Source organism: Gadus morhua, chromosome 21 (assembly GCF_902167405.1).
Source record: "Gadus morhua chromosome 21, gadMor3.0, whole genome shotgun sequence".
Lineage (NCBI taxonomy): Eukaryota > Metazoa > Chordata > Actinopteri > Gadiformes > Gadidae > Gadus > Gadus morhua.
Genome location: NC_044068.1, coordinates 21,328,510 through 21,354,065, shown reverse-complemented (window position 1 = coordinate 21,354,065; position 25,556 = coordinate 21,328,510). Strand labels below are relative to the sequence as shown.

At 44.4% G+C, this 25,556-nt stretch overlaps 1 protein-coding gene and 1 long non-coding RNA gene across 2 annotated transcripts in view; one reads left to right on the top strand and one right to left on the bottom strand.

Annotated features, from left to right (window-relative positions):
• Positions 1–2,246: 2,246 nt before the first annotated feature.
• Positions 2,247–5,574, bottom strand: LOC115534014 (uncharacterized). The gene is made up of 3 exons (XR_003974277.1): positions 3,070–5,574; positions 2,868–2,974; positions 2,247–2,686 (listed from the first exon to the last, which is right to left on the bottom strand). It is a non-coding gene; the product is annotated as an uncharacterized LOC115534014 (long non-coding RNA).
• Positions 5,575–9,177: 3,603 nt separating this feature from the next.
• The window catches only part of LOC115534013 (uncharacterized), a 52,843-nt gene continuing 36,464 nt past the window's right edge, over positions 9,178–25,556 (top strand). Inside the window, exons 1-4 of the mRNA XM_030344578.1 lie at positions 9,178–9,726; positions 11,099–11,129; positions 11,217–11,279; positions 19,975–20,031. Coding sequence (XP_030200438.1) covers positions 11,111–11,129; positions 11,217–11,279; positions 19,975–20,031 — 139 coding nt within the window. The 5' untranslated portion in view covers positions 9,178–9,726; positions 11,099–11,110. The remainder of the gene's footprint in view (positions 9,727–11,098; positions 11,130–11,216; positions 11,280–19,974; positions 20,032–25,556) is intronic.

Sequence of the window (25,556 nt, the reverse complement as noted above, 5' to 3'; positions counted from 1 at the left end):
GAAATGTTGTGGAGAGAGGAATTGGGCTGATGAAACGTCGGTTCATGTCCTCCACGGCGAAATACGCCTCACCCCAGAGAGGGCAAGCACAGTCATTACTGTATGTGCCATTCTACACAACCTCTGCAAGCGGAGGAACATTCCACAGCCAGACGATGATGATGATGATGATGATGGCGATCAACATGACAATGAATTTGGCCGTGTGGAACCGAGTGGACTGGCATTTAGGGATCACTTTGAAAACACATTTTAGGTAAACACCCTGCCTTGGCACAAATCAGTCTACACTTGTGTAGTTCATAACATTTCTTTTCTTTTAAATTGTACGTATTTTTATTGTTATGCTTTCTCTCTCTCTCTTGAACGTGCAGGCTACAACGTCATTATCGTGGTCTGCACAAAATTGTCATCATGCGTGTATTCTGCTAACTGCACTATAACTACTTAATAGGGATTCATTTCTAGCCTAGGCTATTTCCTTGTTTTTCGGTGATTCAGTGGGCTCGTCTGAACAACCAATCACCGAACTGACTGCTTCTAAACTCGTGCACGAGAATTGACGTAATCCATAGCAACGGCGCGTCACTCTTAGTTCACTCTTTGTGATTTATCCTTAGTAAGAGTAGGTCTCAGCGGCTTTGTGAATAACTTTTAAGAAAAAACTCCTACGTAAAATGTTTTAGCGCGAGTTAGGAGCACTCCTAGCGGTAAGATAAAATGCTTTGTGAATACGGCCCCAGATCCCAGTCCATCATGCTCCCCTACTTGTCTGCCGTGCCACCATCATGCCTCATGCATCACCTCCGGAATAAGATGCAGCGCCCTGCAGCTGCATCTTATTCCGTTACTCCAGCTCTTTCCAGCTATTTCACAAAAGTGACAAACACGCTCCACCCAAGTGTTTTCGATCTATTATTAATTATACATGTAAGGTGTGCTGAAAGGTGCCCATCAATAAAATGCATTTTATTAATATTTTTATTAATAGAACATTATGGCTCCATCAAAAGCAAAGTACACCTGCCATTTACAGTTATCATTTATACTATCCTAGACATCTTTAATCTTATTTACATAGGCCTACAGTAGGCCTGATTTCCTCTGATTGTTCAAATAAAAAAATTCCCTGTCCATGTCAGATCCCTGTCCATCATACTCCTGTTGTTGTCTTCCTGCACACCTGACTGCCTCCTCCATCGATTGCGGCCACAGCCCTCTCCCTGTAAAATATTTCATGTTAAATACATTTCAGGATCAAGTTTGAGATTCAGTTTCAGTATTACTTGGTTTTGAAACCTGACGTGGGGCTGGCACCGCCACCATCATATCTGTCTTATTTATTGCACCCACACATAATAGCTCCATGATACCATGTGGGGTCATTTCAGACTCCTTTGCTTCCTAACACCTTGTGAGTTCCCTGGGTACACCGGCTGATGGGTCTGTGTATATATTGGGCATTTGATTCTCGTTTCAGAAACAGAAATATATAAAAAAAATGAGTGGTAATTATTATTTCTGTTTTAACATTCAAAAAGGTATATACAAGGTGCTTTTCTTATAAAGTTAAAAAGGGGCAAACTAATCTAAAATAATAATTGTTAAACATATAGAGAATCATCGGGGGATTACTTCCATGGTCGGTAAATGCGACTGCTATTGCCCAGACCTCTCGCTTATGATGCTACAATGCTAACAATGCTAAAAAAACAAGAATATTTCTGCATCCGGTACGTCATGAAGTAGGGCGTGGCCATAGACCCACGATGCGGAAGCATATCTCTCCTTGATGTTGCCCTGCGCCATTGAGCAGTTTACATAGGAATGAATAGGCGCCATTTTTTAATCCATTGTCCATGCCTGGAATGCTGGTGCTGCCCGGCACCCAACTGGGTTTGGTTTGGGGTTGTTATTGTAGCCCTTTAGCCTTTGTTTGCATACTCATAGTTTAGTTTGTAAACAACACACTACACTACAGAATACTGATTTGTGGTTTCTTTCGAGTTACTAAATAAATGTGACGTACATTTGACTGTCGCTGTATGGACCTCCCGTTCTTGGTTGTGCTCTTCAACGAGCAGGGCACAACATAACTGACAAAAAATTCCTTAAGCAAAGTTGCTTGGACCCTAAAATCAGTGGCACAAAATAATTTGCAACATATCCCGCAAGCAACTTAAATGGCCATTCAATGAAGCCACATTTTTTTAATAGAAATAATCATTTATTGTGGCGTGTGTGTGTGTGTGTGTGTGTGTGTGTGTGTGTGTGTGTGTGTGTGTGTGTGTGTGTGTGTGTGTGTGTGTGTGTGTGTGTGTGTGCGTGTGTAAACAAAAAAAAATGGGCATGGATCATTCCCTGCAACGATTGTCACCCCAGTGAACCAATTCACCGAATGGTCCAAATTGATTGTCTAAATTGAGCAGTTCTGGATTATAGTAACTGTTAGGGTCATGCAATCATTTATAAATTTGAAATTTCATGTGTTCTTTGGCATGGTTTGGCAATCGTTGCAGGGAAGGAAGTATCCCTTTCAAAAAAAGTTTGTCTCGTCCTCGGAGAGAGGCGCTGGAGGAGGAGGAGGCGGAGGCACTGGAGCAGGTGGAGGCTGCCTCCTCAACACCTCCAGGAGGCACTTCTCTATCTCTCCCTCCCCCCACTCTCCTTCTTTTCTGTGTCCTCACTGTTTCAAATGGAAACAACATTTTTGGGTCAGGTAACAGACAAAAATACATTCAACATGAAAGGCTATGAGTACATAACTAGTCATACTCATAACATACCATTCACGCATTAGGGACCCTCATGACTACATAAACGAAGTGTAACATAAAATAAATGCAATTTCTCTCATGTTAAATGACCTGGGGCAATAGGGATGTGGTGACCGCAGCAGTTGGTGGTGGTGGTGGAATGGGTTCAGAGGCAGCAGCAGCCTCCGGCTCCTCACAGCTTGTACAGGTTCGATCTTCTGAGGTGACAAGAGGTAGTTATCAATCGATAGAACAAATCATGAGTTTGTCATGCTGTGTATGGACGAGCATGCGTCTTCACTTATCGACCAACCTCCTAGGTTATTCGCTGTCCCTGCTGCTGCCTCTGAACCCTGGTCTTCGACTGGGTATTCTGCAATCCCGTCTTCTTCGACCCCCAGCCCCATATTGCTACTGGTCTCCCTCTGAGTAACAAATGGGTAGAGGAAAGACAGGATTGCAGAGTACTTCCACCTCTTAGATGGCCCTGCTGCTGTCCCACTCCTCTTTCCCGCCTCTTTTCGTCTCTCCCTGAGGTAGGTGTCACTCAGGCCCTTCAGTCTCTTGCGGCAGACGTCCTCTGACAAGAAATAAAACTACGTTGTGTAATCCGAACTGAACTGTTGAATGGTAACTGCTAACTAACTAGCTTGGTTCATAGTTAAGTACAATTAATAGCTGGAATATAGTAACTTTTAAAGTGAAGTAAATTTAAAAAACGTACCAGTTAGCCCAACCTCTTGGCTCACCTTCTGCCGGACCCTTGCCTTCACCGTCCGGTCCTTGTAACCAGACATGGTGCAATTAAAAAGCTCAGGCAGAGCGGACGCCGAAATAATAATTTTCTCCTCCATTTAGCAGTTTGATCTTGATCGGGAAGTGACAGCTGATTGGCTGTCATCACGCGTAATCACGCTAAATTCGCATCAAAGTTGAAATATTTCAACTCGAGCGAATTTTTCACGCTACAAATCCTCGTGAAAGCGCTCGCCTGTGCACGGCAAAAGTGTGGCGCGACAAATCAAAACTTTTCGGCGGTTTCTCTTGCGAAGAAATTCGCCCGATACACGTCTCTACGTTCACTTTGTATGGGATCTTGTCGCCCCGTCGCGTTTGGTGTGAACGCACAGTAACAGCGAATTTAAACTGTTGCCTGATCCATCCGGAGTTCGTGGAAAGGTGGGCTGAGTATTGGGTCAATATTCGCTGCGGGGCATAGGCGTCTTAATTCCTGGAAACTAAAACAAGAGAGAGAATCAGCTAGAACATTATAGTGACCGGGTTTATGCTCAGCATTTATGATGAAATTGGGAGTAACGGCCGTGTTAGACGTCTGATCAGAGAAGTAATGGTAGGCCATGCAGATCACGGTTTATTAATAATTGCCATAGTTTGAGAGAATCGGATTGTTTGGGCACATCATTATAGAAGAAAGATATACCGTTCCAATAAGCAAGAAGAAACTACCAGAATTTCCTGCCTTCGTTGAGGTATATTATGTTGTTCGGTTTTGGGACCAAATGGGCCATTTAACTCCGAACAGCGGCCAATCGGAACGATGAATAGGCATTATTTTAAAAGCATCCGTAATGTCGGCTTTAGCAAGCCAGGCTCCCTGACCTGCGATTTTATTAAACGCAATTGCGTCATCGATGGTGGCATATTACAAAGAAAATGGTGCTGGTGCTGGTGGGATACATTCGTTGAAAGTTGTGATAGTCGGAGTGAGTAGAGGACATGTCAAAAATAAGACGTTTTTTCCCTGACTATCTCCGAGTAGCGACGCCGAGAGAATTGATGCGGAAAAGAGAGAAGGGGGGAGAACTAAATGGGCCAATAACGTACTTTTTGTGGACCTCTTTAGCCAGAAGAGCAGACACTATTTCTGGTTCAGCCTGAGCTGACTGGAGACTCCCACCCGAAACCCTTGTGAAAGGCCCGCGATAAGATGGTCTACAAAACAGGGGTATGGGTGAGACGAGAGAAATTTGATAATGAAGGAATGTTAATTGGGGTAAATGGATGAGATTTTAGAATCTCATGAAGGGAGGGGCCCTCCCTTGGCCTGTCTGCCTTTGACGGCAGGGGCAGGTGGATTTCGGGTGTGGGTCCTTGCAAATAATGTTCACCACCATGGACAGGGAATGGAACGGGAGAGGTAGTAGCAGTCTTTCGGTATAGCACCGTTCTGTGTCCGTGAGAACTACAGATGGTGCACGATAGCGACTTGTGGCCACCGAAATGGCAGAGCAGGAGCTCGGTGTCCGTGATAGACCAGTCGATTCTAGTGTTTAACATGGTTATGCATTGGGCTGACTTGGCAGAGAACGCTTAATGATATTCATAAAATTGATATCAAAATTGAGTTCCCCAATGGTTGAGGTCAGCGATGATGGCAAGGTAAGCGTCTAGTTCGATCCTCCTTTCAGGTTAAACTCAGCACATGATGTCTCTGTAGATACCAAAAGTAATAACGAACTCGCCAAAAGATAAATTGCACGTTAGTCTGGGATCTGTAGTCTTTAAAAGAACAGACACGTCGCCACAATCAACCCATTGTCGCTTTATGGCAGGGGAAGGTAACAGTAAACCCGCAAGATTGACATCTTTACCATGGAGTACATTGTTTTTAGTAAGATGGTAAACGGTTGCCGCGGCGGACGTAATGAAACTCCTACCCGGATGCTGAACTGGTAGAGCTGTAGATAATGAAAAAGATTTGGGAGCTAGGGACGAAGATTGCCAAGACGGCAATAGGCACGGTGGCTGAACACGCGGCTGGTGCGTAGACTGTGTTAGCGGAGGAAGCCGAGACAGATTGTTGCGCGCCGGGGTGTGCAGGAAGTTGATGGGCGCCGTGACGACTGACGACAGCGGGTTGGGGGCCTGGACCCATCCGGGAGTTTTGATCGGTGTCTCGACATCGTCCTTCCTTGCTCCGAGGCTTTTCACGGATTCTGCGAGGGTTTGTAGAACCTGGAAGATATCAGTGTTGAGGACTTGTGGGTAAGATGGTTGAGGATACCGGGGACCGGGATGATCGGCATTCTTCCTCGCACGCTTGGCCGGACCAGAAGTGGTAGGCCGAATAGCACGCTTCTTGCCGGGTTGTTTGTTTTTAGTCGCCGGCGGCGTTAGCAGTGGCAGCTGCATCTGGAGCAGAGAGTGGAGAGAGGGGTACGTGTTGAGGGTTCCCCAGCGCTGTGTCGGCTACCTGAAGTATTTCCCCCCTCGATAAGCCAACTTCCACTGGGACGCCATGTTGGTCGAGGAGTTCTAGGAGTTTTTGGGTTGGCCGGGACGCCCAAGAAGCGCCAGTGCGCCCCAACAATTAATACCCAGCCCCCTCCCTTGTCCGTTCAATTTGGGAACAATGTTTGGTTGCATTTGGCTTGTTTCGTATATTATTAATTCGGCTATGCCGATCGCCGGCGTTACACCGAATTCTGCGACCCACCAAAAAGGGTGACCCCAGGGGGCGCTGTTGCACATTTTCTGCAACATGCACGTTTGCATTATAACAAAACATAAGATCTTCCCCCACCGGTTGGTCTTTCTTTTCTTGATACTAACATTAATTCTAAACAGCGTTTTACACAGTAGCCTATAATAGGAAATGCTCAAAGGTAGATCAGTGAATTTATCACTGACTGTAGCTTTTTATGGGTAAAGAAGCAACGGTGAATGACCGTACTAAACGCCCTATCATTGTATGGGTCTGTAAAATGCTAATCAAATCAAAGCAAATGTATTTACTGTAAATGTATTTTGTATTTGCACCTTTAATAAAAATGTAATTGGTTGGGGGGAGATCTTATGTTTTATGTTTGTTTTTGTCATGCCTGTCTACACTTCAAACTCGTGTATATTGCAAAAAATATGCAACAGCGCTCCCTGGGGTCACACTTTTCGGTGGGTCGCAGAATTCGGTGTAATCGGTGTTGTGCCGAAAAGTGATCAGCTGCCAAAAAGTGATTTCAGCCGCGGGAGCGCGCATAGCCTGTTAAAGCCCGGCTGTAACGCCTCGAAACGTGTGTGCGGCTGCAAAGTCAGATCAGTCATACTAGTCAATAGCACTACAGGACTATTGTCCGCTGTATTAACACATATGTATTTTAGGGTGACAAGACATCAACGTTGTACGGGGATCGACGTCTGATCAGTCATAGGCTACTAGTCAATAGCACTACAGGACTATTCTCCGTGAGACAATTATCCTTCTTTATGTTTATGTTTTTAAAACACTGTAATCGAAATTATTTCTGTGTGTCTATTTTATACAATAAAACATGCATTTTCTTACTATGCATTGTTTTCCCAGATTATAGATTTTTGAAGAAGAATTATTTTTCTTCTCAAAATGAATTGAAAACATTCATGAGTAGGTCCTATCACATTAAATAGATTAGGGTTCAAACTGACACTATAACATTCATGTGGGCTATGTGGGGTAGATAAGAACCATTCCAGTCTCTTTTATCAGCTGTTATACGTTATAAAGCGAAAATATGACACATTGGAGTCCTTTGCCAGAAAATGATCTCAAGCCCTCTCTTGGTACTGAAATGTTTCATTTGCCTTAAAATGAGTTGAGAACATTCATGAGTATCAAATTACATAGATTATATCCCATCCAGTGTCTATTCCCAGCTGAGACACCTTCACATGGGCAAATATAAGACATTTCAGTCGCTTTCCTCCTGCCAGAAAATGATCTGAAGCCGAATCTTGGTACTGAAATGTTTTATGTGCCTTCAAATGAGTTGATAACATTCATGAGTATCACATTACAGATTATATCCCATCCAGTGTCTATTACCATCTGAAACACCTTCACATGGGCAAATATAAGACATTTCAGTAGTGTACAAAAAGAATTGTGAATCTCTTGCAATTTTGTATTTTTTATTTAACATTAATAATGATGTAATGTAACAACGTTTTTTTGTTTCTATGTAGCAAAGTAGGCCCTCATTAAATTGAAATTACAATCACGATAAAATATGTTTTGAATCTTTCAACCATCACTACAGCGCGTTCTTAAGGATGCGGCAGAACCGCTATCAGAAGACTGATTGGGGGATGTAAAGTGGCAGCAAGCCACAATCAAACACAGCATTCAAAAGGATGGTTGTAACAGTGGTGTTTTGGTCATGAAGGTAAGGTCTTCATCCCCTGATAAATAGTTTGAATATGAAAACATTTGTTTGTTTTGGCTTGTTTGTTGTAATAACATGACTGCTATGGGGTTGTGCTGAGGGCAGAACACAGACAAGGAGAATGGATGAAGTTAAACTGAATTTTTGTTGGGAAAATCCTTGGCAGTGAAGTGGAAATGGCTGGCACGGGCTGTAGCAGGGGTAAGATCAAAATGGTGAAGTGTCTAGGCAGGGGTATAGCTGAGTGGCAATCTTGGTATAATCGATGTAATTTGATACTCATGAAGGTTCTCAACTCATTTTAAGGCATATAAAACATTTCAGTCCAAAGAGAGGGCTTGAGATCATTTTCTGGCAGGAGGGAAACGACTGAAATGTCTTATATTTGCCCATGTGAAGGTGTTTCAGCTGGTAATAGACACTGGATGGGATATAATCTATGTAATTTGATACTCATGAATGTTCTCAACTCATTTTAAGGAATATAAAACATTTCAGTACCAAGATTCGGCTTCAGATCATTTTCTGGCAGGAGGAAACGACTGAAATGTCTTATATTTGCCCATGTGAAGGTGTCTCAGCTGGTAATAGACACTGGATGGGATATAATCTATGTAATTTGATACTCATGAATGTTCTCAACTCATTTTAAGGCAAATGAAACATTTCAGTACCAAGAGAGGGCTTGAGATCATTTTCTGGCAAGAGGAAAAGGACCCCAATGTGTCATATTTTCGCTTTATAACAGCTGATAAAAGAGACTGGATTTGTTCTTATCTACCCCACATAGCCCACATGAATGTTATAGTGTCAGTTTGAACCGTAATCTATTTAATGTGATAGGACCTACTCATGAATGTTTTCAATTCATTTTGAGAAGAAAAATCTATAATCTGGGAAAACAATGCATAGTAAGAAAATGCATGTTTTATTGTATAAAATAGACACACAGAAATAATTTAGATTACAGTGTTTTAAAAACATCAAGAAGGATAATTGTCTCACGGACAATAGTCCTGTAGTGCTATTGATTATAGCCTATGACTGATCAGATGTCGATCCCCGTACACGTGACAAGACAAACGTCGATGTCTTGTCACCTTAAAATACATATCTGTGTTAATACAGCGGACAATAGTCCTGTAGTGCTATTGACTAGTATGACTGATCTGACTTTGCTGCCGCACACACTTTTCGAGGCGATATAGCCTGGCTTTAACAGGCTGTGCGCGCTCCCGCGGCTGAAATCACTTTCTGGCAGCTGATCACTTTTCGGCACAACACCGGCCCTAGTCTCGGACATGGTGCTTAACTGTTGCTGAGGCTTGGACAGAACTGGGTAAAAGGGCCTTTAAGTTATTTGCACCGTCTTCCTGGAATAACCTGCAGAAGCAGCTCAAGCTTCAGGACCTATTGACTCTTAATGAATCTAAAGCTGTTAAGAGTTTGATGTCAGACTCTTTTGGAAATTACAAACGTTTTAGTCAATAATCTTAATGCATTTTCACAATTGCACTTAGTATTGAACTTGCATTAACGTTTTATGTTGGAACTGTGTACTGCTATCCATCTTGGCTAGGTCTCTCTTGTCAAAGAGATTTTAATTTCAATGAGACTAACCTGGTTAAATAAAGGAAAGAAGAAGAAGAAGAAGAAGAAGAAGAAGAAGAAGAAGAAGAAGAAGAAGAAGAAGAAGAACTCTCACACCATATGACCATATATAGTACCGCTTAAAACATCCGGAACACCGAAAGTAAAAGTGAAGGTTTTGTCCGGTCCTTTGAGCAGAACGCAACACAGCAGTCGCTACGGTAGGAAAAACACATATAGAAGAAGTAAAACGACTTCGTATACAACTCAATGCTGTTTACTACCAATGACCTAAAACGTCATTAGTTTGGAGGAGTTGGGGGCTGTAGCTGTAATTAGGCTACTACCGGATCAGTGCCTTGTTGAGCAGGGCACTCTGGCTCAGCTGAGTGGGAAACCAAATTCCTACGGAAAGTTTTGATAAAACGTTATGATACTTTGTCGGTACTGTCGATGTGTATGATCGATATAATCCATACACACCGTGGCGTTATAGTACAAGTGTCCGAGACGCCTAACACTCACCCGGACGCGGACATTAAATAAATCGCTGCTCAGACGGAGCTTCACCATCCACACACACCGCAGGGCATTATGTAATCAGGGTCCGAAAAGCCCAACGTTCTCGTGAACACGGTAGTCCACCGCTGGCACTTCCCAGACAGAGCTCCGCACACGCACGCACGCACACACACACACACACACACACACACACACACACACACACACACACACACACACACACACACACACACACACACACACACACACACACACACACACACACACACACACACACACACACACACACACACACACACACACACACACACACAAACTGCACCCGGTACCTCTTGGTGGTGACGTCAGACTACCTCGGAACAGGCACTCTGATGTCACGAACAGAAAGCCCCCTGCGTACAGCAGAGTGGACCGTTCAGTCTTTTGAGGAAAATGGCAAAAACACAGGCTTTTACAGATTTGCTCTAAATTGTGGACTTATTTCAGTAACAGTGTTAAATGGCATAGATTTCCATGTTTACGAACATATAAGAGAAATTCACAGGTTTTGAAAAGAAATCTCCAGATTAAAGAACCACTTGACCAAACAACAGACTCCTGAGAGCCGTGTACAATGTACACCTAACCTGACCTTCCATCAAAAAAGAACAAGAATAATGCAGAGCTTCAGTGATTTATAATTCATAATAAAGCCTAGACAGCTATAAAAAAAACAAGAAGGCAGGGTAGAAAGAGGCGAAAACAGAGCTAATTCATTGACCCGAGGTTCGCTCCGTGTCGAACCGACAGGAGCAGCATGTTGAACTGATGAAGCATAACACCTAACGTCACAACAAAACAAACCGTCTCCAACCGACTGCCTCAACTTCACAGACTAATAGCCAAACTACAACATTTCTAACCTAATAGGCTAAGTGTTTAACATTTTGACTGAAATTAAGCTTTAGGCTTAATTTCAGCCTTTTCAACATAACTTTACAACGTCTTATTGTCAAAATACAACAAAATAAATGCTACACTCATAAAGTATCTGTCTGTCTGTTTATTTGTATCAAACCGTGTTGGCTCCAGGGCTACAGCCAGATGGAACCGGTCCAGTCTTGTAAGTCCTGCAACAATTTTTTTCTGAAAAATACCTGTTTTATGTTCAGAAACCTTTTCATTTTAACCTTTCACCATTTTATTTCAGCGTTTTGCACCAGGACAGCCTTGAATATGGGCTTCCAATATTTGGTGAAGATGGTGCTTAAAGGTACATTTTATTAATTAATGACCTATGGTAAGTAAATGTTCTGTATTATTGTATCCTCAAGTGTAAATGAAGGAGCATTGTGCAGGGAAATATTATGTACTTGTTCACATTGTGGGCTCATAGAAAGAAGATAAAGTATTTGATTTTTTTACTGCTGGTAGTACTCGCCTCATGGTTCTCAAAGTATCTGGTTCCCGATGGCGTGCTTATGGCGTTAACAAACCTATTTAGTGATACTTAGTGGAGCAGACATCATCACGTTGACCCAGTTCCACAAACCTAACTGTTTGTATGTGTCGTGTTGCGGTTTGTGTTGTAAATAGGCATGTCTTACAGAGTACCTCATTACAGGGTACGTCATTACAGAGTATGTCATTACAGAATACGTTATTATAGAGTACCTCATTACAGAGTACCTCATTACAGAGTACCTCATTACAGAATACGTTATTACAGAGTACCTCATTACAGAGTACCTCATTACAGAGTACCTCATTTAAGGCACCTCTACCATCTTCCTCTCGAGACAATTCTACCTTGGGCCCCTCACCCAAGAATATATGTTTAATATATCAGCACGGGTTCTCTACTAAAAATTAAACACGTTGGGTTTATTTTATAACAATACAGACGGTTGCGTTTACTCTTTCGCAGTTTATTTATCTAAGAATAATCTGGGGAAGAGCACAAAATAAAGCAAGGAGACATACAAGCAAAGACCAAACTGACAGATGTTTCTTACTTATTCTCACTTATTTTTTATCATATTTTCTACATGAACATGTTATGCAACATGCACAGCTAATTTCCTCTAAATTTCTTACAGCAACTCTAACTTTCCATTTATCTCTATGGGAATAATGGTTACTGTGTGTAGAATAGCTCAGACGGAGGCTTTCTTATTGAGTTTTATTTTACATTGCCCAGCTAGTACATGTCATCAGTTCCAAAATCGCTAGCCAACCAATCAACCGGGTTCTCATGCTCACGTGACTACGTGGCTCATTGGGCCAATCAAAGCTCATCAATACAGTGCAGATACAACATTCTACATCCCCCTTCTTTAGTTTAACACCTCCAATAACAGGAAACATACATTAAAATAATATCTCAGAATAAACAGCTGTTTTGTTAAACGAGTTACCTGTAGAAATGTCTTCAAGTAACACACACCAGAAGAGCAATTGTGAACATGTGCTAAGAAACAGCATAAACATTCACATACAATGCATGCTAACATGTATTTTTTAACTAAACACATCAGTGGCAGAACACTGCTGTTAGATTAAGTGTTGTACTTGGGGTTGGGCTTCAAGGGTCTGCCATATCTGGAACAAGGGGTTGAGCGCTCCGTAGGTGTTTGTATGGGGGGCTCACCGGAGTGGCCATGTGAGTGCTTATTGTTCGTAGGGGGCTGTGTCTCTGGGGACATTGGGGCACTGGGTGGACTCCAGATGTTTTCATTGTCGGATGCTGGATCTGCTGATGAAAATGGATCAATCTCTACGGCCTGAGGGTGTTGTTCTGCTACATGCAGCAGATGGTGTCGATTCCTGCGGTACTCTCTACCCTCCGACTCAACCAGGTAAGATCTTGGTTCAGCGGCAGCTCTTTTGACAATGCCCATTTTGTCATGTCCTTTCTCTGATGCAGTCGGACCACCTGGGAGTTGTGGAGTGGAGTGAGAGGCTGGCTGCCACGATTGTAGAATTTTTTCTGGTTCTCTCTCTTCTTGATAGATGATTGTGGACTGTCCCAGAGTTCAATGGCTTTGGCTTCAGCAGGTGTTTGTTGACTGGCAGGTTTGTGCGGGTTACCCTGGACATCAATCTTTGTGCAGGGGAGCCTAGGGTGCCATCTCTTGGCACATTTCTGACACGCAGATTCAGTAGCAGTTCGGTCACATCTCTTTTCGATGTTTCCAACAGGCGCTTTGCGCTTCGCACTGCTCGCTCTGCCAGTCCATTTGCTAGATGGTATTCTGGACTGCTAGTGACATGAGTGAAATCCCAGTCTTTGGCAAAGTCACAAAGATCTGACTCGTGAACTGTGTGCCACAGTCAGATAATAGCTTGTGGGGAATTCCATGAACTGAGAAATGCTGTTTCAGCTTGTTAATCACACACTGTGACATGATGTTCGTTCGTTGGTCCATCTCAAACCATCCTGAATATGAGTCAACGAGGACAAGGTAGTGATGGCTGCTCCATTCAAATAGATCTGTTGCCACTGTGGACCAGGGGAGCTCTGGGACTGCATGTAGTTGCAATGGCTCCTTTGGCTGATGAGTTTTCAAGGCATTGCATGTGCTACATGACTGTACGAAGTTATCAATGTTTTTTGTCATTGTCATCCAAAACACCACATTGCGTGCTCGTCGCTTAGTGGCCTCTGGACCAGGATGGCCTTTGTGTAGCAGTGTGAGGTATTCCTTGTGCAGCATTTGTGGAATGACCCCATTTGTGGAAGGAACCCTTTCACTATTATTCCATCTTCCACGGAAAGCTCATCTCGGAATGGGAAGAACTGCTTCACTATAGCTGGTACACAGCTCAGCCGTTCCGCCCATCCATGTCTTATGATGTTAGTCAGGGTTTGTAAAGACTCATCTTCCATTGTGTGGTCGCGTAGCTCATCTTGGCGAGAGGATGAGATGCTCAGTACTGCTAGGGCTGCAACTAAGGATTAATTTAATAATCGATTAATCGGTCGATTATTTTATCGATGAATCGGATAAAAAAAATAATTAATTAATTGCCGCATCTTTATTCAAAAACGGAACATTACTTCAAATTCACAGTGCAGACTGAAGTGTAAAAACACCAGGTTATTGCTCCAATGTCCCGCAACTATTAAAAGTAAGGTTAAATGACAAAAAAATAAGAAAACAACAAAAACATGCAATGTTTGATATACATTTATATATATATACAGTGTACAAGGGATGTCCATGGATAACCGGTCAACCGATAAGATCTTTAACCGGTAAATAATAACGGTTAAAAATAAATTAAATCATCTTAATTTCACCGAGATGACAGGAGATCTTTACCATTTTCGAGACTCCTTGAAATATTACTTGTATTTTTGCTTTAATTGCTGATAAGATAAGATCATAGTTCAGGATAGGACGTTAAACAGGTCATAATTCCATCTTTACTATCTATTTTATATTGCCGGGAAAACAGGTTTTCGCCAAAATCTCAACTTTCTTTTTTTTTTTTTTTGCATTTGAACGCATCAATCATAATACTGAGCCGACCTGAACACATCATATTTGACACTGTTAGCGACTTTTTTTTAAGCTAACTAGTTCTATGTCCTGCCGACTTTAACATGGATTTAACAACTGGATTACTATTTTTAACTGACGGGACTTTCTACACCGTCCGGTTGTGTGATTGCGACCGCTGCTTTGAACTCCGAGCCCGTCTGCACACCGTCTGCACACCGTCTGCAGCAGCAGCAGCAGCTGACAGTTTTCGGTTGGATTAGAGGGATACGGAGTTGAAGGAGTTTTTTTAACCCGAAGACAGTGAAGGTACAACACTTTTATATAGGTCTAGGTACACTTGACAGTGTGAGTGTAGTACAGTCTACAGCTGACAGCTATGCATAGAACGCTTCCGAACATCGCCGAAACTCCACCGGAAGTTAGGAGATGACGTATCTCTCCTTAGATGCCGGCAAAATTACCTTGATAAGTTACCTGTTTTCCGTCTTGTCATCGTTGCTATTAAATTAAAAAATTCTGTTTTTACTTAATTACTTACTTTACTATTTTGCTCTTTTTAATGTCTCTTTTTTTCGCCGCATTCTACGACGTCTTTCAGGTGGTGTCGGGTCAGCCATCTCTTCTTTGTCGTTACTAAACTCCGGTTGCATTGTGGATAGCGTAGTGAACTCCGTTGTTTACTGTGGCGGTAGTACGCATTCGGAAACGATTTCCGTACTACACAATGCGTACTGAGCATTCGGACGCGCTATATTTGTGGCGTACTACAAAATGCATACTATATAGCAGTCAAGGATGAGTATTCGGATTCAGCCAAAGCTCGCTGTGGGCGTGCATGAATGAACCAACCAAGAATGAACCAAGTCGGCGGCAGGCTGTAAACAGTGCCGCGCCTACGAGTGACGTATTCATCGCGCGACACAACGAATCGATGACCAAATTCGTTGCCAACGCTTTCAGTAATCGATTTTTATCGATTCGTTGTTGCAGCCCTATGTACTGCCATCACCTCGAAGTCTTCCTGCTCTGTGAGGTGTTGTGCTGTGGTTTCTCATGGTGCACGTGATGCACGTGACAGTGTGTCTGCCAGGTAGAGCTTTTTGCCTTTCTTGCAGATCAACGTCTGATTGAACTTGTGGAGCTTCAAAATCATTCGTTGTAGGTGTGCTGGTGCTGTGTGGAGACGCTTTTTCAGGATTGAGACAAAGGGTTGAGGGTCTGTCTCAACGAAAACTGGTTTACCATATATGTAATCATAAAATTTAAACCAGGCAAACACCACGGCAAGCAGTCCTTTTTCTATTTGTGCGTATCTTTGCTCCGTTTCTGTGAGGGTACGAGAGGCATAGGCCACAGGACTCATCCTGGAGGCACGCACTGCCAAGGCCGTACTGTGAAGCAGCACATGTGAGAGTGACTGGTTTGTGCACATCGTAGTATGACAGCACAGGGGGTGATATCACACGCTGCTTCAGTGTGTCGAATGCCTTTTGTTGTTGCTCTGAACAACACCATGCTATGTCCTTGTGCAGGAGCTGATGTAGGGGTGCTGCAATGTTGCTGTGGTTAGGAATACATTTTCCAAGATAGTACATCATTCCAAGGAAACGTTGTGGTGCAGCTTTATCTTCTGGTGGCGGGATGTCAGCGATTGCCTGAATCTTTGCTGAGTCAGGCTTGAACCCCTGTTTGGTGAAGACGTGTCCAACGTAGCTGACCTCCTTCAGTTGAAATTAGCATTTTTCTGGATTCAGCCTCAGCCGGACCTTACTTGCCTTGTCTAGCACTTTCCGCACATTCTCGTCGTGCTCTTTGAGGTCTCTTCCACCAACGATGATGCCATCGACAATTATGGCACACGGGAGGCCCGCAAATATCTGCTCCATAGATCTCTGAAAAACCTCTGAGATGGAGTGGCAAAAGTGGTGAAAAACAAGGAATTTCTGTCTTGTTTGATTTGCCGGAATAAACTCTTGGCATCGAGCACTGAAAATACTGTTGCACCCGACATTTGGGCAGCCACTTCCTCGACCATGCGCATTGGATGGTGTGGGCGCATTTTTGCTTTATTTAGGTCCCTTGGGTCAATGCACAACCGTATCTTGTTAGTGTCCTTTTTTGTGTGTGGCTACCATTGAGGATACCCATTCTGTGGGCTCAGATGGGTGTGATGACTCCCGATTTCACCATGGTCTGCAATTCTGTCTTCACCTTGTCCATCATTGCTACTGGAACGCGACGAGGCGGGCGGACGACAGGAGTGACATTTGGATCCAACTTCACGTGGTATGTGACTGGAAGGGAGCCCACTTCGTCACTGAACAGGTCGGCATAGTCATGAAACCAATTGTGCGTTGAATTTTGTCTGTCTTTCAGGTGTCCATGAAAAACTTCATCTTCCAGAGTCATTTGATTCATTTATAGACAAGCCGGCAGCCCTAGTAGTTTCTGGACATTTCTGTTTACCACATGGAATTGTAGGCTGTATAATCTATGGTTGCTCAGCCGACATTTTAGCAGCACATTCCCTTCAGTTTTTATCACTGTACCTCCATATGCCACCAGCTTCACCCTCCTATTATTGTCAACCTTTTCTCCATTTCTAACCTGCTTGAGTGTATCCAATGAGATGACGTTGCACTTTGCGCCAGTATCGATTTTCAGTTTGAGTTTTTTCCCATTGACGGTTACACAGCAGTTCAATTCTTCTTTGATATTCCTGTTATTTTCATTTAAAGCATTTATTTCACTGCTATCTACAAGTGACCGTCCATCAATGTCAAATGACTCGGAGTCCTCACTGCAGCCATCTGAGTTGGTTTGAGCAACCTGGTGCACAGACTTGTGTTGTTTGCTTTTAAATGCAGCTCTGCAGTGGCTTCGGAAATAGTTTAATTTGTTGCAGTGATGGCATTGCTTACCATATGCGAGGCAAAGTTCTTTTTTCGCTGGGTATTCATGGCCAAAGTTCCAGCAGCTTATGATGTTTTCTGATTCACCTTGATCTTTCTGTTGCTTATGGCCAGGCCTTGCCTCGGTGCACCGCATCCACGCTCATTGTTGAGGTGCACGGAGTAGCCGCTACTGTTCTGGTATGCTGTTCGGTCAGATCGTTAATCCATCATATTTTGATAGCTTTTGCCAACGTTAGCTCACACTCTCGTAGCAGTATCTTCCTCACGCTATCAGAGTTGATGCCGCATACTAGCCTGCCTCCTCATTTCGTTCATCCTGCAGTGCTACAAAATCACAAGTTTTGGGTTTATTTCTAAGTGCACTTTGATATGACTCTACGGTCTCACCAGGTTTTCGGTTCCTTGTGTTGAAAGAATGTCTCTCCATCGAGATGTTTGTTTGTGGATTGCAAATGTCCCTGAACTTTTGTTTCAAACACTCTGGATTCTCCCGCGATTCAGCTGGGCGGACCACATCGCCATCATCGTCCAGCTGAGCCACAGCATAGGTAAAAGTGTGTTCCCTCTCGATAGCCTCGCTTCCCACTAGATTGAGGAGTATGTAGGCTTTCGTCCGATCTGGCTTGTCACAGTGAGCTGCACCTATGAAGATGTCATATTCCTGTTCGAATACTCGCCAGTTATCCGCGATTTTGTCATCGAACATCTGGACGCCGAAATCTATCAGCCATGTCTTCTTCTTCGCGCTCACCGAAAAGTCTGAATCACCATCAAATATTTATGGTCCAATTGCACAAAACATTAAACTAACCATGTGTAGTACGACGTAGACGTTTTACTTCTGACACCATGTAGAATAGCTCAGATGGAGGCTTTCTTATGGAGTTTTATTTTACATTGCCCAGCTAGTACATGTCATCAGATCCAACATCGCTAGCCAACCAATCAACCGGGGTCTCATGCTCACGTGACTACGTGGCTCATTGGACCAATCAAAGCTCATCAATGCAATGCAGATAGAACATTCTACACTGTGGTAATCGATCGAGAACAGTGCCAGCTTTCATCAGCGACTTGACCTTCGCGGGTGAGGGTAAATGTTTCCTTGCTGACAGCGAGCTCCACAAATCAAAGACGTTGTGTTACACTAGAATTGTGGGTAGTGTAGCAGTCGTAGTTGGTTTCAAATGACATGAAATGACAATGAAAAACCAGAAGTTCATGTCTTTAACTTGTGGCTTCTACAGGAGCATATATAATATATTTCACAATATAACGGCACAGGGTAAGTATACTTTGGATGGTTACGACATTATTGCATTTAATCAAAACCTCTATGGAGAAAATGAATGGGACCTTTACTTCCGGAACCACACTGTTGCGCTCTATTGCTAGCGACTGATGTTGAAGACGAAGTACAAATTGCTAGCCTGGCAAGCCAAACCCACATCAAAATGTTTGGTCTGGGAACAGTCCGTTGGCACGGCTCAGTCCAAGGGGTGGGATAAATGGCTGTCTTTCAAATTCCCTCTGTACGCGATAGGATGGCGCCACAATCAATCATGTAGCAGGGACCGCATACTTTATACGGAACCATCTTAACTCAGTTGTCATTATGTTAAGCCCGCCCACCGACTCTATACACGATGTGATCGGCCTGACCAGAGTTTTGTTTTTTCAAGCTCGCGAGCTAACGGAGAGTTGCAAGACTCCCCTTGCTGAAAATTTAATTTGCTGCCGATAGGGGCATCTAGAATGGCTGTAGTTAGTGCTAAATGTAGCCTGGCTGTAGTATGGCTCGACTCAAGAGAGTCTAAAATGTTGTTTAAACAGGTAACCAGACATCGTGAAATCAGGCGAAATGTTCCCTCATAGTGATGGTATTGATTATTATTGCACAGACACAAAAGTGTGGCACTGCAGTCAAGCTAGTTGAAGTCCCACATTTTTTTCCCAAATTAGATATTGCTCCATTCTGACAATGGCTGATATATTCGAGATCAGGACCACTAAGACTCTGTACTTTACACAAATCAAGAATTTTTATTCTATAATTTTAAAGAGTTTCAAAGTCTAAATCAAACATTTTGACATTTAGTTGACTTTATGCTTGGAACTTGCTTAAGATACACTCCATAAATTCTGACGATAGCTGATACATTTGAGATCAGGAAAACTCAGACTATAAACCTGCTCAAAATCAGGCATTTTTTGTAAAGTTAAAGTCCCAAATCTGCAGGTGTTCAGTCAAGAACAAAGTGGAGGATAAGTTTAAGGGGTTTCTTTTCTCTTTGCCACCACACGCCTACACACACACACACACAAGTAAAAAGGGTGAATATCAATCTTCGTTACACATATACCTTCGTATAGACACTCAAGCAGATTATAAATACAATAAAGCTGCAAGCAGCATTTATAGCTGGAGACTGTATGTACACAAGCCTGGTGAAATGGTTCTGGCCTTGTAAGTCGTGGAACAAATGTTTTCTGAAGAATACTTCTTGTGCGTTCAGAAACCTTTTATTTCAACTTTTCATTTCAGTGTTTTTCCTCATGCCAGCCCGGATAATCCTATATTTGGTGAAGTTGGTGTTTCCAGGTACATTTTATTTAATTAATGCATTATTGAATACTCATGTATAAATTGTATCCTCAAGTGTAAATTAAGGAGCAATGTGCAGGGAAATATTATGTAATCATTCACATTGTGAGCTCATAGAAATAAGATAAAGTATTTATTCTGTTTTTTCCTGCCGGTGGTACCCGCCTCATGGTTCTCAAAGTATCTGGTTCCCGATGGCGTGCTTATGGCATTAACAAACATATTTAGTGATACGTAGTGGAGCAGACATCATCATTTTGTCTCAGTTCCATAAACCTAACTGTTTGTATGTGTTGTGTAAACAGGTAACCAGACATCGAGAAATCAGGCGAAATGTTCCCTCATAGTGATGGTATTGATTATTATTGCACAGACACAAAAGTGTGGCACTGCAGTCAAGCTGAGATCATTTTAAAGTTAAAGTCCCAAGAACAAAGTGGAGGATACGTTTAAGGGGTTTCTTTTCTCTTTGCCACCACAAGCCTACACACACATAAGTAAAAAGGGTGAATATCTATCATAGTTCTATGTCGTATAGGCTTCGCCTTTTAAGGCTATCGCTATTGGGTTTTCCCGAGGCGCGAGCCGTAGCACTGAAAAAATTGTAATCCCCGCCCACCAACAGTGTGGGCCTCAATCACGTCCGCAGTCCGCACATATAAGCGGACGTTCTGCTCCCTCCCATTTTCATCAGGATGATCCTGTAGCATAATTAGATGGACATCATTGTTGATGGTATCGACGACTTTACTGTCCCGCTCGACGATGCCCTCTCTCTCCTTGTGAGCTCGGAGTCGGACGACTCCGACCGCGACGAGGAGGGGGCGTCTCCCCCGGCATCTCCTCTCTGAATGGAGAGGTCGGAGCCCGGGGCGGCAGCATTGCCCGTCTCTGCCGCCGCATCACTTCCAGTGGTTGGAATTTTGGCTATCGGGCATTATAGCCAGGTCAGACGCAAACCTAGGCCTTGCGGTGCCCATGCCTCAGGCCCCCCAACGCCCGGACCAGCTGCATGGCATCTAGGGGTTCGAGGCCACGACACGCGATGACTGTCTCGACTCGATCTGGCCGATGTTTCCCGCCATCAGACCGTACTTCAGTGGGGCAGCGGCGGAGCCCGGGAAGCTCGGGGCCCCGGTGAAAACATTTATCCAGGTCACGAAGACGGAGGGTCTGACAGACCGGGGTTACAGGGCGGTACCGCCGCTGGATCCCGCTCTGTGTGCTGTCTTTGGAGTGAAGCCGGGGCTCAGCGACAGCTGCCCCACTCCCAAAGACCAGCTGACGGCCAAGCTTACAGACAGAGCGCATCAGCGTATGATGCAGCAAAAGGCTGTTATGAATAATTTAGCCCTGCTGGCACATGACATCTCCACCATGATGGCTGACCCTCATCATCTGGCTGAACGGGCAGTCGACGTGGCCGCTGTCATCCTCTGCCTCTGCTCCACCGGTGCGGTGGCAGCAGCACCTCATTCAGAGGAACCTGTGGCTGCAGCAGACCCCGGGCATCCCTGAGCAGATGAGGCGACAGTTACAGGCTGTTCGACAAGCGCCGGCGAAGGCTATTACGGGGTGAGGGAGAAGCGTGTGACAGCAAGAAACACCTCTTTACTAAAGACGGCTATTTTCTCCCCACACCCCAGTTAACGACGGAGCGGATCGGCTCGGCCATAACTGTTTCACACGCATCTCCCGCTACATGTAGGCAGGCCGTCAATAAACCTTGTATTATTGATCGAGCCAGCCCTACATTACTTTTAAAAAGACAACCTCTGCCGGCTTACCAGCCCCGCCCGCCTCCATCGCAGGCTGCGGCGAGCGGCCAGCAAATGCCTCGGGCAGCGGGCTCATGGGGTGATGTCCCGCCCCACAAGCGCCGGCTATTACGGGGCGAGGGAGAAGCGTGTGACAGCGAGAAACACCTCTTTACTAAAGACTGCTGTTTTCTCCCCACACCCCAGTTAACGCCGGAGCCTATCGGCCCGGCCATAACTGTTTCACACGCATCTTCCACCACATATAGGCAGGCCGTCAAGAAACCTTGTATTATTGATCGAGCCAGCCCTACATTACTTTCCCCTCACCACATCATGCCTGGCATGACATGTGGCGAGACGGCCGCTAAAACGAGCTCTGTCTACGAATGACACGCAGCTCGTTCACAGTGTCAGCAGTCTTCTGCCCGGTCACAGTGTTGTTCCTCCTCGCGTCCCAACGCTCAGGAGAGAGGACGCTACACTCCTGTCGGAAGCTGAGCAGGCAGGGCATGCCTCTGTTAATGACACACAGACCCAGACCTTTCGGGCAGAGCTCCCCATGGGCTACGAGGAGGACTCCTTCCCTCGCAGCGGCGGCAGGGGCTCAAGCGTGGCTTGTTTCTATTACAGCCGCATCAAAACAAGAGGCTGCACAGACCCTTTCAGAGCATTACTAAGAATGTCTGAACGCGTGCACCCTGGCCCAATAGATGGACAGGACTCTGCACTACGATCTGATCAATCAGATATGGAGCGAGTTTGGGAAGGCGGAGATCGACCTATTCGCCGCACGGGAGAACACACAATGCGAACTGTTGTTCTCTCTCAGCGCGAAGGACAATCCCCCACTCGGGTTGGATGCGTTCGCTCACAGACTGTGGCCAAACACACTCCTGCACGCTTTCCCACTCGTCCCTCTGATTCCCCAAGTCTTGGACCGAGTCCAAGAGGAGCGGTTGTCTATGATTCTCATAGCACCGCAACGCACGAGTGCACCGTGGTTTCCCTGCCTCCAGCGTCTGTTCTCGGGGCCGCAGAGGGAACTCCCTTGGCGGCGAGACGCTATCTCACAGGCAGGGGGAGCAATCATAGATTACCCAGAGGTCGGCCAGCGCTTGTGGGCCTGGCCGCTGAACACGAGCGCCTAGAGGGTCTCGGCCTCTCCCAGGAGGTCGTACAGACCATCCAGGGTGCCAGAGCTGACTCCACCCGAGCGTGTTACTCGGCTAAATGGGCGGCTTTCCAGAAATGGTGGTTAAAACGTACGCGGCTGCTGTTTCATCATGCCACGAAGGCTTCGGGGATAAAACAGTTTTTATTCACCCCTTAATTAAGCACTTCCTAAAAGGTGTGATGAGAGAGAGACCCGTGACGTGCTCTCTCACTCCACAATGGGATTTAACACTGGTGCTCTGCGCACTGGTTAAAGCCCCGTTTGTATGGAAAGCCAAGAAGGCCACAATCCGGACCTAGATTGGCGCGGTAAAAGTGCAAAACCCGTACGGAATCCGTACGGAATCCGTACGGATTCCGTACGGTTTCCGTACGGTTTGGCAAGAATTCCGTACGGATTCCGTACGGATTCCGTACGGTTTTGAATGACTAATAGCCGCGGCTATTAGTCATTCACTCCGGCTATTAGTTATTCACTCCGGCTATTAGGTATGCAGAACGAGCCCCTCCCCTTCTTTGCTTGACCACTAAGTTTGAAGGCTGTCTAACCAATCAGTGAAGAGAAAGACCAGACTAAAGTAACGCATTGTCGAAACTAGAGCTGCAGTGCCTCCATGTTTCGCCGTAACATAAGGCTGTGTTGTCTTTACTAGTTTCACTACAATGTAATGACCACCACTAGCTAGTGGAAAATATATTTGTGTCTAGTACAGTGATATATTTGTTAGGCTATATATTGAGATGGCAGTCCCTCATCCCCAGATTGTTCGCGATATGCAGTAGCCAGCTCGGCCATAACATTACAATTTCATGGATGCAAGCAAGCCAAGACAATCGATCTATATCTATAGCCTACATGACAACACGCAGACACACACACACGCACGCACGCACGCACGCACGCACGCACGCACGCACGCACGCACGCACGCACACACACACACATATATATTAAGCACACTGGTAAAGCAATAGGAGCCTGCATTGGCTAAAGTTGTTGGGATGCACCTTATTTTATAACAGGGAGGGGCAAAGTTGTGCATTACAATGCAAACACGACAATAATTGGCACCGTTCTTGCGCACTCAGAAGAACATGAACTGAATAAATGCCAGGTATATAGCATATCGGAGACGGGTACACAATCAGTGCATTTGCAAATGAGAGCCTGTAGTAGGTCCGATCTTGTGACATTATTTAACCATCCATCTACAGCTAATACGATCAGACAGATACATCATTGATCACATAAAAGCCCACAACAAGCCCAACATCACCACGGCAGGTGCGCTCTCTCACGCACATTCACACAATCACTCCAACTTCTCCAACTCCAAGGCAAGGCTGTTACACTAAGACCACAAACAACCACAACTAACCAGCCTACATATCCACAATAATGCACAACAATCAGTTCTATACATTGCGTCTATCTTCTGTTTGGTGCACATGGCTAATTTGCATAGTTTGCACCGGACTGTCGGCTCCGCTTGTCAAAAAAATAGAACGTATTTGTGAGTAAATGCTTTGAATTCTGAATACTGGACTTGGTGAGCTTGAATAGGCTAAATTTAAGTGACCTTTAGTGAGATGGCCTAAAACGGAATACAAATGAATTATTCTAGGACATATAGGCTTTCAGGATCAATTCAGAGGTTCAACTGTTCGGGATCGGGTGTTGTCAGCAGTGGTCATTATGCGCTAAAATGGTCCCTGCCAGTGTTTTTCTATTCTGATGTTTGTGGATGAATCTTTCAGCTACAGCTTTGTTACATTTCCTTGCGATGGTTTGCTACTTTAACTATACAGCAATAAATCAAATGATGTAAGATGATGTGTCCGTTGCGTGGCTGTCATGTGAGAGCCGTATACGCATTTTAAAAACACCTGTAATCAGCGTGACTCACGCTGATGTTTTTAAAATCACATCATCTTACATCATTTGATTTATTGCTGTATAGTTAAACTAGCAAACCATCGCAAGGAAATGTAACAAAGCTGTAGCTGAAAGATTCATCCACAAACATCAGAATAGAAAAACACTGGCAGGGACCATTTTAGCGAATTCAAAGCATTTATTCACAAATACGTTCTATTTTTTTGACAAGCGGAGCCGACAGTCCGGTGCAAACTATGCAAATTAGCCATGTGCACCAAACAGAAGATAGACGCAATGTATAGAACTGATTGATGTGCATTATTGTGGATATGTAGGCTGGTTAGTTGTGGTTGTTTGTGGTCTTAGTGTAACAGCCTTGCCTTGGAGTTGGAGAAGTTGGAGTGATTGTGTGAATGTGCGTGAGAGAGCGCACCTGCCGTGGTGATGTTGGGCTTGTTGTGGGCTTTTATGTGATCAATGATGTATCTGTCTGATCGTATTAGCTGTAGATGGATGGTTAAATAATGTCACAAGATCGGTCCTACTGCAGGCTCTCATTTGCAAATGCACTGATTGTGTACCCGTCTCCGATATGCTATATACCTGGCATTTATTCAGTTCATGTTCTTCTGAGTGCGCAAGAACGGTGCCAATTATTGTCGTGTTTGCATTGTAATGCACAACTTTGCCCCTCCCTGTTATAAAATAAG